The sequence below is a fragment of the Triturus cristatus genome, chromosome 6, assembly GCF_964204655.1.
Source record: "Triturus cristatus chromosome 6, aTriCri1.1, whole genome shotgun sequence".
NCBI lineage: Eukaryota > Metazoa > Chordata > Amphibia > Caudata > Salamandridae > Triturus > Triturus cristatus.
The window spans coordinates 866,648,839-866,668,921 of NC_140589.1; the positions used below are offsets into that span (position 1 = coordinate 866,648,839).

The 20,083-nt window shown below is 45.6% G+C and overlaps 1 protein-coding gene across 4 annotated transcripts in view; it reads left to right on the forward strand.

Annotated features, from left to right (window-relative positions):
* Window positions 1-20,083, forward strand: part of MAP3K4 (mitogen-activated protein kinase kinase kinase 4) — a 483,141-nt gene that overhangs the window by 412,039 nt on the left and 51,019 nt on the right. For all 4 annotated transcript variants that reach the window (XM_085611454.1, XM_085611451.1, XM_085611452.1 and 1 more), the window contains 2 exons: window positions 7,897-7,977; window positions 12,239-12,430. In XM_085611454.1, the coding sequence (XP_085467580.1) occupies window positions 7,897-7,977; window positions 12,239-12,430 (273 nt within the window). The remainder of the gene's footprint in view (window positions 1-7,896; window positions 7,978-12,238; window positions 12,431-20,083) is intronic.

Sequence of the window (20,083 nt, forward strand, 5' to 3'; positions counted from 1 at the left end):
GGTGACACTAATGACACCCTAAATACCATGCCCAAGCACAATACACAAAGACAGGAGGAGCGGGGTGCTATAGATAAGGAACAACAATATATCGAGGCTCTACTGTTAAACTGTCGGTCGCTCAATAAACATGCTTTGCACATTTATGATATACTATCTGAGACCAAACCTGATTTTTTGTTTCTGACTGAAACTTGGCTCTCTGATTCGTCCAATCCAACCATAGCTTCAGCCATCCCCTCTGGCTACTCTATTATAAGGAAAGATCGGGTTGGAAGCAAGGGAGGTGGAATCGCTTTTATTAGCAAAACGGACATAGCCATTACTTGCATTCCCCTGGAGGAAATGGAAGGGGCAGAATGTCTATGTTTTCAGGCTACTCTGTCCCCCCATCAGTGCCTGGCAGGAGTCCTTTTGTACAGACCCCCAGGGCCGGCAGGGGCTTTCTTGAAGTCCATTGGCGATGTAATTTCGCCTGTGGCCTCCAGATTTAAACACTTACTCATCTTAGGGGATTTTAACATACACATGGATCAACAGGACACCTCAGAGACGATTTCCTTGATAGAATCCCTGGGTGTACTTACTATCATTCCATGTACATCTGCCCCCACGCATGAGAAAGGTCATACCCTTGATCAGGTATTTGCAAATTGCTCAGTTGAGACAGAGCCTCCTCTACCCCTTCTCTAGTCAGTCATAAGGTTGGCCTTTTGGGCCCCAGACCCCACCTGGGGCCAAATACAAGACAAAGAGAGGGGGCAGCAGAATCCCCACCCCTAAGCCTTATTAGGCTCCGGGGATCTCATTCCCCTGGTCGATACCAATAAAAAAGGGAAGGAGGGCCTAGTGCCCCCCCACCCTCATTATGCCCTATGGGGGCCACGTGGCTCCGCTCCCTAGCGGTATTAAGCCATGGAGACCCCATTCTCCAGGGACTTTTTTTTTATTAAAGGGGAAGACTCCATGTGGCCCCATCCCCGAGCCTATTATAGCCCTTGGGACCCCATTACCAGGGCCATAAATATTTTAAAGGAGGAAGGCGCGTGCCCCCCTCTCCCTGAGCCTCTTTGGTCTTTAGGGGTTCCCATCCCAGAGGGCCATCTATTATTTTAAAGGGGAGGGGGCCACCTGGCCCCCCCTCCAGAAGACTGTTGTGACCTTGGGGGCCACATCCCCCAGGGCCATTTCTGGGCCACCCCGGGCCGTATTTTATAAAGTGAGGCACCCCTCCCTGAGCCATTATAAGTCCGGGGAGCCCACTCCAGGGCCACATTCCGTAAGGATAGGGTGGAGAAGTGCCTCCTTCCCTGAGCCATTATAACCCCTAGGGAGCCCAACTCTGGAGGCCGCATTTAGTAAAGTGAGGGGCAGCTCCCCCTCCCTGAGCCATTATAGTTCCTGGGAGCCCACCTTGTGCTAATATCTATCAACAAAGGGGAGAAGGGCCTTGAGAAGGCCCATGGGTTGAGGCCTTGGGGATTCCTTCCCCAGGGCCACTAACTTTAGAAAAAGGTTAGAAGGTTGCCCGGCTCCCCTCCAAAAGTCTTTTTTGGCTCGGGGACCCCATTCCCCGGGGCCGGCTCACATGCACTGTCCCACCCCAGGACAAAGTGGTTTTACTGCCCACACCGGCGTGCGCAGGGAAACTTGTGTTTGCTATCAACTGGTCCGAGCATTTTCAAACTTCACCCCAAACGGGAGCAAACACTGAGCCTGCTCCCAGCGGGCAGGAGCCCACCCCTGGGGTCAAAATTCTTCGAAAAGGGCAGCAGGCCCTCCTCCCAAGGCCTTTAAATGGCCGTTGTGACCCAAATCATCCATGGCACCCATTCCTGAGCCGTTAATGTCACTGACCACCCAAACCCCGGGGCATAACTATTTCTTTGCACGCACAGCCAGGAAAACCTGTCTTTCCCTGCTTGGCGGGAGCATTTTTTTATCTCCCGCCATGCAGGAACAAACACAAGGTCTACTTACAGCAGGTGGGAGCTCTAAAAATGCTACTGCCATCTGGGAGCAGATTTTTGATCTTTTTTCCTGCCCTTAGTGATGCTGCCAATGAAAAACTATTGCTGCCGTCCAGAGGGACAGCCTAAGTAGCTGCTCGCTGCAAGTGGGCAGCTGGCTTGGCCCTGGGGCTCTCCCCGTGGCCTCCAACAAATGAATGTATGGTAGGTGCCCTGGGTGGGCACCAATCATTAATAATGCAGGCCCCTTGGAATAGGGTCCCTGGGCCTGAAAAAGGCTCAGGGAGGGGGGCTGTGTGGCCCCCCCTGCCCTTTAATTAAAATAAACTGGCCCTGCGTGATGGGGTCCTCAGGGCCTAACAAGGCTCATGGATGGGGGCAATTTGGCCCTCCTCCCCTTGAAAATTCATAGGGCCCTGGGGGATGGGGGTCCCCCGGACCCAATGAGGCTTGTGGAGGGGACCACGTAGCCCCCCTCCTTTAAAAAAAAAAAAACAAGGCGCTAATGGATGGGGTACACTTGGCTCCACTCCCCTCTAAAAAATAAGTAAATAAAAAGGACCTGGGGACTGAACTAAAAAAAAAAAGAAATTCACCAGTTATAATTGGCAGAGCTAATTATAACTTGGGCCCCCACCAGGCACTTCTTATGACCTCGTATAATACATCACTCTGATATGTTCTATGACATCATTTATGAACACTGATGACATCTCAATTGACATTATTGATATCACTGATGACATCATCCAAGCTTAGCTTTTGCACTTATTGTGCTATAAATTAGTATAGCATTAGAGGCCTGAAAGTAAGTACTTAGTAGCTTAGAATAATATGAGGCATCATTAAAGCCATCACAGATACAACTCCCTTAGGTGTAGAAAGCATGGGTTACTAGCAATATTCACTCTATACCAAACTCTTCACGGGTAGCATAGTTCACATTAATAATCAACCACAGATATATGGGAAACTCTCATTGCTTACGGTATCTGCATACAACTGTTCAGAGAAAGCCAAGTTCCCAAAAATACTGAGCGTCTGTTCCAAAACGAATGCCCTACTATGGACAGCTTTTATCTGTATCAAATCCCTGATAGTCACCCATCCTACACTGAGAAATTAAGTTGATATGAGTAGAGAAGTGAGTACTGTAAATATTTTCACTTTATGGAGAGAGTTTACTCTGTACCACACTGTTTGCAGACAGTGAAACGCTCATGAGAAATACACTACAGAGTATTAAAAAGTATCTGCTAAGAACAGTGTACACTCTGTGCAACACTTGGCAAAGAAAAACACTATTTGCTTAAAATAAGCAACTTCTGAAGGTGCTGAAGTACCTGCAGCCTTCATACTCTGGTGAAAACTTTACAGATAAGCCATCTTCTGAAGCAAAACATGTACATAGCCTAATACCTGGTGCACACAGTCTTCTATGTGACATAGAAATTGTCATGCTGAGACAATTCTGTCTAATAACTCAAGGCTGCTTACAATAATTAGAGCCCAATTACAAATTCGGTAGTAAACCTGTGTTGGTGGTCCATGGACAGCCAGACTGGCATTCCACCCGCCGTATTACAAGTACGATGGTTGGACCGCTGCTACCGCTGGGATCTTTGATCCCGTGGTAGTGGCGCAATGGTTTGAGGAACTAATGTGCTGATGGTGACACTGTGGCACCGCCTAGCATATTATGACTTTCCTCAGTGCCCTCCTCTTCATGACAGTGAGCCCACTATGAAAAGGGTGGTGTGAGGAAATTAAGAATGTCTCCTCTCTGCATGGGAGTGCAGGCAGGGGGGCATGTGCCCCCCTGCATTTTTTGCACCCTCTGTTCCTGCATGGAAAGAAATGCATAACATTGTGAATTTCTTTCTGTGCAGGAATGTACTGCGGCGGTTTCATGGCGATGCATGTCAAAAGCAGGAGTGTCTCCTCCACTAAGGCGGAGGAGAGTTGCCCCACTGCTTTCTCGCAGTGCGAGAAGCAGAAACATAAAATGGTAATAACTTTCAGTTATTACCATTTTATGTTTGGTGGTGGGCGGGTGGGCAGTACTGCTCTGCGAGCAGGGGAGTGTGCAAAGACTGTTTGGTCAGCCCTCTGGGGCCGCTCAAACCAGTCATGCACACTTTGCCCTTCTCCATGCAGGCAGCAATGCAGCCTGCATGGAGAACATGGCCTCCCCATAAGCCTCTGGCTGAGCGGCGTCGTGACCAATCGTGATTGGCTTAGAGGAGGGAGCCTGGATACATGTTTCCTGTTCCTGGCAGATGAGGACGCGGGACCCGGCCGGCAAAAAGGTAAGGTTAATTTTATTTAAAATTATTATTATTAAATTAAAAAACTTGTGTGGCACATGCTGAACACAAGTTGTCAAGTAACTATGACTCGTAACCAAAGGTGTCTTTAACTCGTACCTCTGCCATGCTTAGTTTTCTCATCAATTATATGTTACTTGAGATAACTATATCTATAACTGGTGAATTTCACGTTTTTTTTTCTTTTTGTTCAAAAAGTTACGTGGTCACTGAAAATTTCACCTAACTATAAAGATACTTTAACCTTTGTTGTTTTTCAGTGAATGTGTGTAAATATATATTACTCAGTGGTCGTTGCCACTGTGTAGTGATAGTCAGGACCTGGTTTCTGTAGGAAATGGACTTTTGGTTTGCTCACAATGTTTGCACCTTTGGACAAATCTTCATGAAACTTTGCAAAAAATGTTTTATTTACTTCAGTCTCTTCCTGGAGAGTTTTTGGGTGATCTGTCAAGTGAGGACTGAGCAAGGGAGGGATGTCCCAAAACATGTTTCCCCATGTAATTTTCCATAGGATCTTTGAACAAAGCTACAGGCAAAACCACTGAACAGAATTACACCAAATTTGGCAGAAAACTAAGTCTTGATACCAGAAAGCTTGCTTTTGTGATTTGTTGTAAATCTGTTCAGCAGTTTTTGAGTAATTGAAGTTCAAAATGTATAGCTATCTAGCAGCGCAGTATTACCATGGTGCTTCAAGTTCAAAGCAAGCAATCAGATTGGCTGGCCGCAACAGGAAGAGAATAAGTTCCGACTTCCATTTTATGACTCGGAGGGGGGGAAAGAGGGTTGGTCACTGTGTCATCAAAAAAGTAAAAATAAGCAGGGTAGGGGCATGCTGACCCCTATCTCTTGTGGGTCAGTCCCAGAGTACACCCCTTAGGATCAAATTAAAAAGTTATTTTTATCCATGGCGTGGCAGTACTGTGATTCTACAGCAGCGCTCAGCACGGCCCCCTGTGTAATTTTGTGGCAGTAGTGTGGTATCACAGCGATGCAGAAGAAAGTGGGGGGCAGGGCTTGGGGTGCTGTAAGACCGTGGATGTTGGCTAGCATTGTGGAGCCTGTGCCCAACCGAACTCAGGTGGCCATCCCCAGCCATGCGCGTTGTGGGGTTAATATCCTTTACGCAGCCAACCCACCACAGACACTCACCCCCTTTTTTAATGGTTTTCTGATTCCCAAGGACTATTGCGGATCCAGGATGGGACCCAGTGGTCATGCAGGACTTTCAGGAGGGTGTGTGTTGTGCTGGCTCTTACCGGATCTCGCAACACCACAAGAGCGAGGTGGCCGAGTGGAAAAGAGCCCCTCAGCCAAAAAGATTACTCTGTTATTTAACGTTGCATGCCAGTGGGGCTCCAGCATACCAATTCTAGATATACATACATTTTGAGCTTTCATTTTTCTAAAATACTGAACAGATTTCCACCAAATCACAAAAGCATGCTTTCAGTGTAAAAATTTAGCTTTCTGCCAAATTTGGTGTAATTCCATTCAGTTGTTTTGGCGGTAACGCTGTTAAATAATCCCTACGGAAATTACATTGGGGAATTTGTGTTTAAGGCCAGCACCACCTTCCCTCCCTTTCTTAGCCTCCACTTGGGGCAGTTCACCCCAAGTATTTCCAGCAAGGAGCTGAGGTGGATGGACTGGAAGTTTTGTGAAAATTCATCAAACAGCTCCAAATATTAGCAAACCAAAAAGATCTATTTTGTATGGTAACCTATTATAATAAATATATAGGGCCCGATGTAGGTAAAACCGAAATACCGAGTCCTTAATAGCAAATTTTACCGATTCGCTATTAAGGACTGGCAAAATTGAATGTAGGTAGGAATTGCAAAAATATTAGCGATTCCTTAACATTCCTTAATAACGAATCCCAAATTGAGATTAGCTATTAAGGAATACCTACCCATTCATTCCTATGGGCTAGGAGGCCCATAGGAATGAATGGGAAGATATTCACTATTAGCGATTCGGTATTAAAGAATGGCAAATAGCGGGCGCTATTTCAAGGGTGTCAAAAGGACACCCTGTTGCACCCCTGAAATGTGCATGTGTGCACATGTGGCGCACATACATGCCCTAAGGGCATGAATGTGTGCCACATGGCACTTTAAAAAAATTTCCTTTTTTAAAGGAAATCTCTAATTACCACCAATTTGAAGTTGGTGGTAATTAGCGATTCCTTACGGCTAAAATGCACTTACTTTTGTGCTACTTACATTGCATTTAAGGAATCGCAATTCCCGATTCTTTAAATGCAAGAGCAAAATAAGGAATCGCAATCTTGCGGTTCCTTATTTTGCTAGTAGGTTTCAGCTCACCTACATTGCTCGCAGCCCAATAGCGATCGGTAACGCTGGAATTCTGCTAATTTCAGCGTTACTGATCGCTATTTGGCCACCTACATCTGGCCCATACTTACTTGAGTGGTACTCAAGAGACTGTGTAAAGAGTGGTAAGAGACTGTGTAAAGTATACATTTTGTCTTTAAATTTCTTATTGATGCATAGAGAGGGACCCTGGTCGTTTTGGGGATCTAACTGAAGATAGAACTGCATATCATAGTTGTTAATAACGGAACATATAAAACAGCACATATTAACATGCCACTCATAAACAAATATACACATCAACATGGTCTTTCTATGGTAGAGTTCCTTGTGGCATCCACCTGGGAGATTTCTGTGGCCTTCAATATTCTTAACTTCATCTTACATCATGACCAAGCGGTGGCCCCTTACCCACTTTGTAAACATACCCTTTCTTGTCACCTTAAACCTGCAAAGGACAAGGAGTGGGTCCTCTCCCAGCTGTTCTTATAGGAATATTCCCTAGCTTCTGTACTTGGGTATGTAAAGCCACCTCACTTAAAATAAAATGCGCCTGGCTCAGTCTTTGCTCGAGGCACACTAGCTTGATGTGGGCCAGCTGTGCTGGCCTGCTTCACCACAGTATCTCCTCTCACTGAATTTCTTCTAGATACAGCTTTATTTGGATTCAACATACTCTGGCACATATAACTTCCGCCTGCTAAATAGAGTGGGCCACTCTTCTCACCTGTTGTCACATTCAAATGTACTTGCAGCTTATAAGCATTGGGTCTGTGCTACAAAAACAGTGCATTGGCAGTTAAAGTGTTATAGCAGCAGGGCACTGCAACAATTGAGGTGATAATTCGTTTTTCCTTAACTGGTAAATCTAGGTTCACTCCTGGTGCTTCTCTCCTTTTTTCAAAGCATAGGTAGGAAAAACACTTATTTTTAAATATTCTCCTTACAGTTCAGCCCACCTCTTTATACTGTGAGCATGATCGCATTCTGTAGAAACTTGCACTTGCAAGTCCTGCTCCAGACCTAGAAGTGCTGTCTGCAAATCAGCAAAAGCTCCCGTCAGTGATGAAGTGTTTACAAAGATGTGCGTCTTATCCCTAAAGCTCAGAAGCATCCAGTTCGTATGGATCTCAGCCTTGAAACTGTGCTACATTCTTGCTTCTAGTCATAAATAAATCATGTTGGAAATGTAAAATGCTTCAGCTCTTTATTTATGGAAAACAATCACTTGTAAATTGTCTCTTTTTGTTCCGTCAGAGCCCTCTTACCCCAAAGGAGATCCCATTAGTTCTAATCGAAGGAGTTGGGAGCTGCAGACGTTTATCAATCAGACCAGGGGTAAGAAAAAATTAAGTGCATCTTTTTTTTTATTATTATTAGCATTTATTATGAAGAACAACATATGAAGTGCACCTTTAAATTATTTTTCGTTAGTGGACTGGATTAATTATGTTCCTTGAAGATCTACAGGTTCATTTTTAGGTCTCGCCTAGCGACGCAGCGAATGTGGTGCTCGCCTTGGCGAGACCTATTGTCGTCGGTTTGGTGGCCGAAGGGGGACAGGAGATGTGCACGCTCACGGCGTCTCTTTCAGACAGCCGATGTGCACGCTCATGGCATCTCTTCCAGCTAGCACCCAGACAGCCCATGTGCACGCTCGCAGCGTCTCTTTCAGCGTGCGCCTGGACAGCTGAGGTGCACGCTCATGGCGTCTCTTTCAGCGCGCACGACTGCGGGCATGCAACCAAAGAGTTGCAGAAAGGTTAAAAACACAGATTTCTTTAAACATGGCCAAATATTGCCCATGACTCAGGACGGTTGAGACTCCTACACTGAATGTATCTTGTACTTTTTTCTTGTCCTGGGTCTGATTTTTATACCTGTTGAGATTCATCTTTCCCACTTGTCTCTGTGTACAAAACAGCTTCTGATTACTAGAAAATGTGGCCATGTACACAATTGCTCTGAAATTACCCAGAAATGTGCACTTTGGGCGTCAAACAAAAAAACCAATGCCGTTGTGTACTGAATGTATCTTGTACTTTTTTCTTGTCCTGGGTCCGATTTTTAAACCTGTTCAGATTCATCTTTCCCACTTGTCTCTGTGTACAAAACAGCTTCTGATTTACTAGAAAATGTGACAATGTACACAATTGCTCTGAAATTACCCAGAAATGTGCACTTTAGGTGTCGAACGAAAAAATCAATGCCGTTGTATAGTTGGATATTACAAGCCTATGGATTATGACTGGATGAGCGCAGCTGAGATACTGAGCTGTGCACAGTAGTGGTCCAGGCAATATATATACATGCAATCACGTGATTTTTTATGTTGATGGAGGAGCCTTCCCATGGCACATATTCATGCTTGTGAATCAGGCTGTAGCAACATTTAGCACAAATGCGGCAGTGATATTTGAGGGGTCTGTGAAGCCACTCGGGGACCAGAACTTCAATCTTTTCAGTTTCCATCTTGAACTGCCTCTTCATTGCAAGTCGGTTCACCAATTAATGTGAAACTCTGTGCGTGGTACACGATTTTCTTCAGTTTAGGTTGGTTTCTGTGTGTCTACTAAATAGCTGTTTTCCATGAGATTGGTGATTGCAGTAGGATACAATCAATCTTTCCACTCTCTCCCGTTTAACCCTGAGGTTAAATGGCATCTTAAACCGCTTGATGTTTTTTTTTTCTTTGCCTAAAACGCAAGATCCTGATGGTCCTTGGACTGTTGTTGAACCATAAACACTTTCTGGTTGAAAACACAGCCTCAAGCCGAGTGAATGGGGAAGAATTGTATTTAATATTTCCATACTAATCAGTGTGCATTGATGCAGGAGAGTATTAAACAAAAGTTAAATCTGTGACCTTGGCACTCTTAAGTTGTAATGTTGGTAAAGCAGTAGTAACAGAGCTCGGTACACTTTCTGGATCCTGATGCCAGGACAAGTGCCCCAAGTAAGGTTATATACAGGGTCAGGCTCTTTCCCTCATTTGTAATTTGTAATTTAACAGTATTTGTAAAGCGCATCAATTATCCCGAGGGACATCACGGCGCTAGGACGCATTAGAGTGCGATGTGATTGATCATTGGTAGGGTCAGTCTCTAGGGAACAGGTAGGCTTTCAATGTTTTCCTGAATAGATGATCGTCTGTTAAGCAAAGAGCAAGGGGTAGGTTGTTTCAGAGGAGTGGCGCTGATTTTGAGAAGGACCGGTCGCCCATTTTGGCCTTGGAAGGGCGCTTGACAGAGGCAAGAGCTAGATGATCTCAGGTTACGCGAAGGGATGTGGAATTGTAATTTATCGTGTAGAAGGTGTGGCCCCTTTTTATGGAGGGTTTTATGCGCAAAACAGAGGAGCTTGAAGCTGGCTCTCTGGAGAACTTCATGAACTTCTCTCATCCATGGCAATATTTCCTGCTCGATTCAAGTTAGTGATTGGAAACTCCAGGCTCCAGTAGAATAAAATGGCCTCCAGAGTTAATCTGGTTTTGCACCTTGATATAGATTCACCTTATTTCCAACCAATTACTGCAAGAGAGAACTTGGTTTGCAAGGTGAGTTGAATCAGAATGGCACCAAAGGCAAATTAATTCTGCGTTTCCATCAACCTGCTTTTGGACTTCTGCTGATGCCACCTATATTCTGTTTTATGGTTTTGAAAGGGCTGTTTTGACTCTAGCTTTGCAGGACAATTACACAACCATATTAATTCTATGAATGAGAAAAAGAAGATGGACGAACACTACCTTCATTGTAACCAGAACAACTGAGAAGGGAAACAGTGCTCATTGTATGCCAAACCGGATGGTGGAGGACTACTTAAATGTTCTAGGTGTGTGTCGGTCATTGGCTCGAATCCTTGATACTTCGGGCGGAGCTGATTCAGATCTTCACCTTTACAGCGGGTACTGTTCATAGCATAAGACCACCTATTACTCTTATTCAAGTCCTAAGATACTGTTCAGTTTGTAATGTTGCTACATAAATAGTTATTATATCTCTCCCTCGCATCACCCCAAACATCCCTATGTTGTGTTTCTCCACACTCCAAAGAGTGGTTTTTTTCAAGCCACACACTAACAGGCAGAGTGGATGTGGCCTAAGGGCTTGGGCGGTCGACCTCAATTCTGAAGAACCGGGTTCGAGTCTCCGCACCCTGTGATTATGGGCAAATCACTTAATCTCCCCGTGCCTAACAAAATAAGCATTTGCAATGCAGTAGGTCTCGCAATTACGCGAGTTTGAGCTATTGCCCTTGCAAATGACAATGCCTTTTATTTTTGTTTTCATTTTTAAAACATAAATGAAAGGCATGTCATTTACAATACTAATAGCTTAAACTTGCGTAAATGCCAGACCTATTGCATTGCAAATGCTTGTTTATGACAGAATCTGACTTTGAACATGAGATACTTTTTTGCTGATTGAAGATTAAGATCTCCAATTTTAAACTCAACTAAAGGGAGATCTAGGTCTTAAGAGTTTGTATAAATGTAATATTAATTTTCTATGACTAAATTAAGCCTAATGATTGTTTAGCCAGGCTTTGTTCATCAGGTTTCTTTCATTGCTTTTAAATTTAGACCTATCTATTTTATATCAACTTCTCCATTCACTATATTTGAGATCCTAGCTTCTTAACTATCACTCGGGTATAGTGTAGTGAAGCGATGAAGGCATGTGTTGTCCCATGTCCTTTTTGCACTAACCTGATGTGTTTCTTGCACACCCCACCCGACCCGAAAGGAAGCTTCTTCCTGAGTCAACCAAAGATGTGCCACCCTGCCATTTCTCAGCAGGTCGCCACCATTGAGTGCCCTTTTACCTTGTAATTTCATGTAAACGTGGTGGTGTTAGCTACCTGCAGTGCACCTCGTCCCCATTTCCAAGTGCTTGGTTCATTCCAGAGACAACATGGTTTAAGTAGTGTCATCCTTCACGAGCTGCGTGAGATGGACTCCACTCCAGACTTATCTTCACTGCCCCATAGACTGGAAACTTAATTGATAGATACTGTTAACTACAGTTCCTCACCTTGTACATCCCCTAGGTCCCAGACAGGATTCAGAAACGCAAACTCTCAAGGATTTGGTAAAGGACAGAGGTAGCAGGAAGTAACTAGGACACTGAATGGTGAGGAAGATAAGTGACGCATACAGCTCAGGTGAACGGCGCGTTGTTAGGCCACACGGTTTTTAAACTCGCTACGCACACACGTTGGTACATTTTACTGTTCTGTCTACTTGGTGGTGATGTTCTCCCAGTAGAATTGAATAGAAGGATATGACTTCACAGATTTCATAAAATGAACAGTCTCGTGCACAGCACAGATTTTTAAGCAGCTACTAAATAAAATGCAACTTAAGGCATTGTTGCGATTTAAAACCAAGCCACCTGAGAGTTCCTTAGATCTTGTGCTCCTGAATTTAATATGAACATACAGTGGCAACTTAGTCATCAGCAGTGTAGTCGGTTTGTGCCTGAACGTAGGTGAATAAAATAACATCCCACCTTCTGTTGCATCTGCTAAGTGTGTTCAAGGATGTATGTGACTTTTAAAGTTAAAAATTGTGGTGTGCTCGCTTCTTTGTCCCCAGACACAGCATCAAAACACAGACCAATGGATGCTGTCCAGAAGTCAGTCCAAATCTTCGAGGAGGAACGGTACCGGAACATGAGGAGTAAAAATATTATCGGTCAAGTCTGCAACACTCCCAAATCTTACGACAATGTTATGCATGTCGGACTCAGGAAAGTGACCTTCAAGTGGCAGAGGGGCAATAAAATTGGTAAGGATTCTCTAACTTTCCATTGCAGATGTGTTCAGTGTCCACTTTCTGAGTGTATTTTGCGTTGATGTAAGGGTCACCGTACTCTGAAAATGTTTAAAGCTTTATCATGTAAACCCGAGACCATTTGGTAGACTTTTGTGCCAGGGGGATATTTTGATGTATCCTTTACATGTAGGAGATGAATTTACATCGACACGCGTGATCTAGAACATTTTAAAGATTCTTTAGTAGTTTTTCCAGGGCTTATGTTTTGATTTCAGGCATTATGATGTTGTGTTTATAAATTGTGTACGCTTTACAGTCAGAGGAATAGTATTTGAATTGGGTTTTCTGTTTTGTTCCAAGACTCACTATCTAATATTACGTAAAGGCCCAAAAATGAGTAAAATTACAAATACTGTCTCCATTTAGAATAGGGTTGTCCATTGTAGCTTTAAGACGGCCACTACCAAGGCACACCAATTCCGATTGCTTGAATACTGCTAAAAGGACTGGCTGAACAAGCACTTTGAATCAGCTAATCTACGTGGCTTCTTTTAGTATAATAAGAATTGATCTTTTTATTTCCGCCATTCCAGTCAAAACAGCTGGGACAAACTTCACGTCCTCTGATCATTTTGTGTTCTCAGAGGCAAGTTTTGCATCAGTGGTTCCAGCAGCTTGACACTTGGATTATTTGTGTTGTACTGCAAAATTTCAGACACTCATTTATGTCGGTCTACCTGTCCTTAATGCAAAACCAGAGCCCAGACATGTTGGATCTGCTCACCTGTTCCCTTCCATATTCTGCACACCTGCAGATCATGCATTTCAGTTGGCTAAAAGCTTTTCGTCAGTTCTAGTCTGGACTGTTTTGTCTGCTGTACTAACACAATACACGAATTAACAGTAAGTATTGAAAACAACACATTCATAACACGTTTTACCCAACGTAAAAAACAATGTTATGATAGGCATGTTGTCATTACTTCTATCCGATACGAATTCCTTCAGTAGCCGGATACTATTTAAAACCATGTAGCCACCTGAGGATGCACTACATGTGCAATTTAATTATATAGTAGTTCCGTCAAGTCTCTTTCTAGAAAGTAACATTTTTGTTAACGAAGATGGGCTTGAACATACCAGACTTCCTTGCTCTGCTGTGCTTAGCATGGTAGGTTGTTCTGTTTAAATCCAGGTATTGTTGGTGCTCCCTGGAAGCCAGTACGCAGTAGGTACAATGACATTCAAAATAAATAAAAATATTTTGTCCTAAAATAACAAAATACACTTTGTGCATTTTAGCCTGTTAGTTAATATCTTTACTAAAAGGTATTTTCACCAAACGGTTATTTTCATTGACATGTCTAATGTTTAATGGGTTTAAACATGTAACTTCGACAAAATTCCAATATTGTTTATAAACGTGCAGAAAATGCTTAAGTGGGTGTCATAGCAAGCTCCTCTCCATCCCTTAGCCCTCAAATTTGATATGGCATTAGCTTGTAGAATATGTGATTCACTGTTTTGCAATGTAATATAGCTACATCTTTGGCTATTTCAAAGCAAAAATAGTGACATAGTTGTGTTACGATTTTTGGTCACATTGTCTGGTAAAGGCTCTAGAACAGATTGTAGATTTTGTAACTTATTTGACAGCTATAATGGGGACTTTCAAGCCATTTGTTGAAAAACCTCTGCCTCCCCAAAACAGAAGTGTAGTGCTCCTATATCCAGCACCTTCCTAAACCAAATTCATGTTCTACCTACAAATATTTCCAGGTGCAATACTCAATTCTGAAACTTTCCAATAGCTCCCCAGTGCCAACTTGTGGCCTCGCCTGGCTCTAGTAATGGCTCCAGGCCCTCCTTTGGATGTGGCGTCCTTGAGCCATAGAAGATACCGCCTTGTGCGCTGATGTCATTTCCTTTTTTTCTGCACCTTGGATCTGGGCCCAAACCTTCTCTTTTCTGTTTTTACCAATTTTCTCCTCTAATATTAATTTCGCAGTGTACTGTAAAGGTCATGTCCTAGTTGAAGTCACATACTCCAGGTGGTGTCATTCCTGCCTTAAACAGGTGTCCATCTCAGATCCAGGTGATCAAGAAGATGGAAGCCACGTTCTTTATAGCTCATGCTCAAGGACTGTTCCCACTAGAGGTCTCCTTCCAGAGGTAAGTCCTGTAAAAGGGAACACTACAAGGAAAAATTCTCTCACAAAAAACATCACAAATGTGATATGTCAGTCTTCCCTTTGACATTGCTTCTGTTCTAGGGATAGTTCAGAAAGTTTGCTGTCCCTTCCCTCAAATCCATCTTCCGTGTCATCTTTGGAGCCTCTGCCGTTCTTGGAGGAATTAGTCATATTTCCAGAGCATCGGCTGACTTACACCATGTGGTTGCCTCTAATCTAGCAGTGCTGGCTTCATCTCCCTTTGATGTGCCTTGCTGCCCCAAGGAGCCGTCAGACCCCTCAACTGAGGTTCCATCAGTGGTTCCTGCTTCAACACAGGGCTAACTATTCAGACCCACCCCAGAGTTGCTTCAACATAAAGGACACCGTTTGCTGCTCCACCACAGATATCAGTTGCAATGGTGTCGGATGTTAAAGACGCAGTCTGTTATGGCAAAAAGCTGGAGGAAAAGTCAAGGACTCTCGTACGTGCCCAACAGTTTGGTTTGACTGTATGGATGCCCTCTTTTTTTCCAATTCTGAAGGAAAAGTTACTTGCATTTGTTAATAGTATTTCTAGTGGATACTAGGTCAATCTGTAAATTTCTCACCGCATTCCCTCCCCTGTTAAGAGGAATGATCTTGTAGATTTTAGTATTAATATCCCAAGTAAGTTCTGTTGTTCACTCTGCCAATGTTCAATCATCTGTCTCCTCCTCTTAGGGTGTGGAAATAATGGGAAGAACTGGTGTCAGCAAGCTAGGTGGCTGCCTTTATGGCTCTATCATAGCTCATCCGATGGCAGTCCTTTAAACATTTCTGGAGCTGCGCAATGCCTCCTGTCACACTGGGGAGCTATTGCAAAGTGTACAGATCCAGTCTTGTGCCTGGGTGCATTCCCAAGATAAGGAATGTGCAAGTAGATAGAGTAAAAATGAGTGGCCAAGAGGTGTAAGGAACTTCCCTTCAGACCATCTCTTGGCCGCACCTAACTAAGATCAGGTAAGAAGCATAAAAAACGTAAAAAGTCGAAGCACGCTTCAACTTCTCCCAGTCCATCAGCCGACGTGGTGGAGGAGCCTATGTATTCTAGGCCTAATTCCTCCTAACCTGTGCCTGGGTCGGCTCTACGCTTCCCAGCTTTCCCAGGAGCTGGATTGACTCCTGCCAAGCTCAAGGAGTTTTATGACACTATGTGCCTCATATCTGGGCGGCCTACCCTACAGATGCGCCTTTAGGCCCTGTAGGCTCAGAGGAGGCTCAATCAGGTTTGTGCCAGCAGCTCTTGCCCTAGTGTCGATGTCCCCTCCACCCCCCATGGATCCGAACTGATGCCGGTCATACGCTTGCAACCTTCCCCGGCTCCAGTCCCGACGTAGAGACTCCCGGCGCCGCACATGCCCACCAGCGGCGCAAACCTGATTTCTATCCCGGCGAATCTGAGCCGGATCAGCGCCGATAGAACACTCTAGTTCTGGATCTTATCCTCAGCTCCATTCTGAATGGCTAGGAATGGAGGAAGATTGGGAGGGGTCGCTGGACCCTTTACAAGACCAGCCCTACCATGACATGGGCTGTTGTGAGGACCTGGATGAGGCCAGTGGACTGGGCACATCTCCAGATTCTGGCCAGCTTTCTCCCCCTATCGTGGCTACGGAGAAGGGAGCACCCTACTCAATGGTAGTGCGAAAGCCTGCCGAGGTCGTGGGCTTTGAGCTCCCTTCTATGGCAGTCAAGACAAACATCTTGACGGAGGTCATGCAGCCTGGTGTCTCCTCATCAAAACCCTTGCTGCCTTTCAACAAGGCCTTAACTGATGTCCTACTGGGCATCTGTTCCAAGCCCAGTACAGAGACTCCTGTGAATAAGACAATTGCCCGCCGCTATCGCCCTACACCGGGTGACCCATCTTTCCTCACCAATGACCCTACCCCGAGAGCTTGGTAGTCCAAGCCTCTACATCTCAAGGCGTGTTCCCTTCTGCACCCTGGGTTGGGAATCCAAGAGGCTGGATAGTTGGGGTAAGAAAATGTTTTCTTCCTCCAGCCTGGCATTGGAGTCAGTGAACACCACATGCTTATTGCGCCGTTATTCCCACACTTGGTGGGAAACGGTTGTGCAAATGCTGCCACAGGTTCTGGAGGAGGCCTGGGCAATCCTCTCCCAAGCAGTGTCAGATGGGAGAAATGCAACAAAGTCCACCATTCATTGTGGGCTCGACACCACTGACTCACTGGGCAGAGCAATTTCAACAACAGAAACTGTTAGACGCCACAGCTGGTTGAGGTCTTCTGGCTTTTCAGGAGATGTCCAGGCCTCTCTCAAAGACATGTCCTTTGATGGCACCCGTCTCTTCGGAGATAAAGCAGATGTGGCGCTGGAGAGTTTTAAGGACTCTTTGGGTCTCTCAGCGGCCACATGCCGTCCTGCTTTTCACCCCTGTGTGGCCACGGAAGGGGGCTGCAGCCGTGCCAGCCCTATCCAAGCTGCAAGACTGCACAAGTCCAACAACTTCTGCTCGACCGTGGGCGCAGCTTGTTGCGGCCCAGTGGATCAGGCAGCCAGATGTTTGGTCAGTCCACCACCCTATGGCACCCTCAGCCTCCAAACCTTTCTAGCCCACCTATGCAAGATCATGGAATGCCAGTTGATGGCAAGATCACCCATCATCTCCGCCACTGGCAGAACATTACATTAGACCCGTGGGTTCCTCAAATAGTCTGAAGGGGCTACACCCTGCCCTTCAAGACTACCCATCCTCCATGGCTCCAAATTACCACCTGCTAACGAGGATCATCTAATTTTGCTTCAAGAGGAAGTCGTGACTCTTGGTCAAGGGAGACATGGAGAAGGTTCCGGCACCATAAGTAGGCTGTGGTTGTTATTCCTGCTACTTTCTCATCCTATAAAACTAAAAGGGCTTGCGTCCCATCCTAGATCTAAAAGCCCTCCGCTCCTTCCTCAAAAAGGAAAAGTGCAAGATGCTCACTCTGGCTCAGGTATTGTCTGCCCTATACCCAGGAGACTGGTTGGTAGCTTTGGACTTGCAGGACACCTGTTTTCACATTCCCATCGGGCCTCCACAATTGTCACTACCTGTGGTTTAAGGTAGGCCACAAGCGCTTTCAGTTCACCACTTTGGCCTTACCAACGCTTCTCGGGTGTTCACCAAGGTGATATCGGTGGTCGCAGCTCATCTGCACAGATCAGGGGTGCCAGTCTTGCCCTATCTCGACGACTGGATGTTGGAGCCGAGTTCGCCCCAGGCTGTTGTCTCCCAACTCCAGACTACGCACTCGCTGGAGTTCTCTTTCAACATGCTGAAGTCACACGTGACTCCCTCTCAGACCCTGCTTTTCATTTGAGCTGTTCTGGACAGCGAGTCCAGGATATTCAGGCTATGATACCGATGTTTCAGACTCTAGCCAGTATTTCGGTGAGAATGACTCTGAGGCTGCTGGGCTTCATGCTCTCCTGCATCCCGTTAGTGGTACATGCCAGATGGCATATGCAGACTCTGCATTGGGACTTGAAGTTCAAGTGGGAGCAGCATCAGGGGAATCTCTCTGACATGGTCCAGATCTCAGGAGAGATATCTGCACAGGACCTGCAGTGGTGGCTAACAGTCCGCATTGGGTCAGAGACAGACCCCTCTCCCTTCCCCAACCAGACTACACAGTAGTGACAGATGCGTCACTTCTGGGATGGGGCAGCCATTTGGGAGGGGTGGAGATCAGAAGACTCTGGTCTCCGGTGGAATCCAGACTCCACATCAACTTGCTGGAGCTCCGAGCAATTCGCTTGGCATTGAAAGCCTTTTTTTTCACTAAAGGGAAAGCTGGTACAAGTGTTCACAGACAACACCACCACCATGTGGTTGTTCAACAAACAGGGCGGGTGGGTTTGTGGACCCTTTGTCAAGAGGCCCTGCGTCTCTGGACGTGGCTGGAACAGCAAGGCATTTTCCTGGTGGTTCAGCACCTGACAGGTTCTCTTAACACCAGAGCGGACAAACTCAACCATCAATGCCTAGCAGATCACGAATGGCGTCTCCATCCGGAGGTAGTGCAAGGTTTCTTTCAACAGTGGGGAGAGCCTTGGATAGATATGTTCGCCTCCACCGAGAATGCACGTCAGCAGTTTTGGGCGCTGGAGCTTCAAGGCAGCACTCGCTTGGCGACGCTTTCTGTCTCAAGTGGAGCTCAGGCCTCCTGTATGTTTTTTCTGCCAATACCACTCCTGTCCAGAGTGCTAAAGAAGAACAGGTGCAGCCGCCCAAGTCAGTCTTGTGGCTCTGGACTGGGCGCGGAGAGTCTGGTATCCCGAGCTTCTCCAACTGAGCATTGATTCTCCAATCAGGCTGCCCCTTCAGAAGGATCTTCTGTTGCAGCAGGGAATGTTCCTCCACCTGGACCTATCAACTCTACGCCCTCTTGTGTGGAAATAGAGCGGCGCTGTTGACGGCATTCAACTTTCCTTCCAAAGCCTATAATGTTATTTTGGCAGCCAAATGTCCCTCTACCAAGACAGTGCACGCCTCCCGGTGGCACAAGTTTGTAAAATATTTTGCAGAAAGATTTATTGATTCTCTTTGTGCTTCCCTTTCTCAAGTCCGTCTCTTGCCCAGCAGGGCACTGCTCTGGGCACTCTCAAAGGGTACCTTTTGACCCAGTTTGCCTTCTTGAGGCTGCCAGACCAGCCCACTTTATTTAAATCTCCTATTGTAAGTAGATTTATTTCGGGGCTTGTACATATGTTTCCACCTGCCCCTTTCATCATGCCTTAATTTGGTTCTCTTCTTCTTGATGTGTGCTCCATTTGAACCTCTGCACAAATTCCCGTCCCGGCTGCTTACCATCAAAACAGCCATCTAGTGTCAATAACTTCTGCCAGGAGGGTAAGGGAATTGCAGGCTCTGTCATCTAAGCCTCCTTACTTGACTACCTTTCTTGATAAGTCGGTGCTTTGCACTATGGCCTCTTTCTTAGTGAAACTGGTAACACCATTCTACGTGTGTCAATCAGTCTACGCTCCTCCGCACCTCTCGAAAGAAAAGGAGCAACTCCACCGCCTGGACCCAAAAAGAGCGCTGTCGTTCTACTGTGACCGTACTAAAGACTTCCGGGTGGATGACCAACTCTTCGTGGGGTACAGAGGATCTAAGAAAGGTCGTGCGGTGCAAAAGAGGACTATCTCACAATGGGTCGTCCTCTGCATCAAGATTTGCTGCACTGAGGCCAAGAAACAGTCTTAAGAGCTCATTCGACCAGAGCTAAGGCTGCGACCACATCGTTGCAACATGGTGTGCCAGTCCTTGACATTTGTCAGACAGCAACGTGGACATCTCTGCACATGTTTACCAAGCACTACTGCTTGAACAGTCAAATGATAAAGTACGGCCTATTTGGCTAGTCTGTCCTGCAGGACTTCCTGGTCTAAACTTATCTGCAGTCCCTCTCCCGGGGATGGTATTGCTTGGGTATCTATTCAGAGA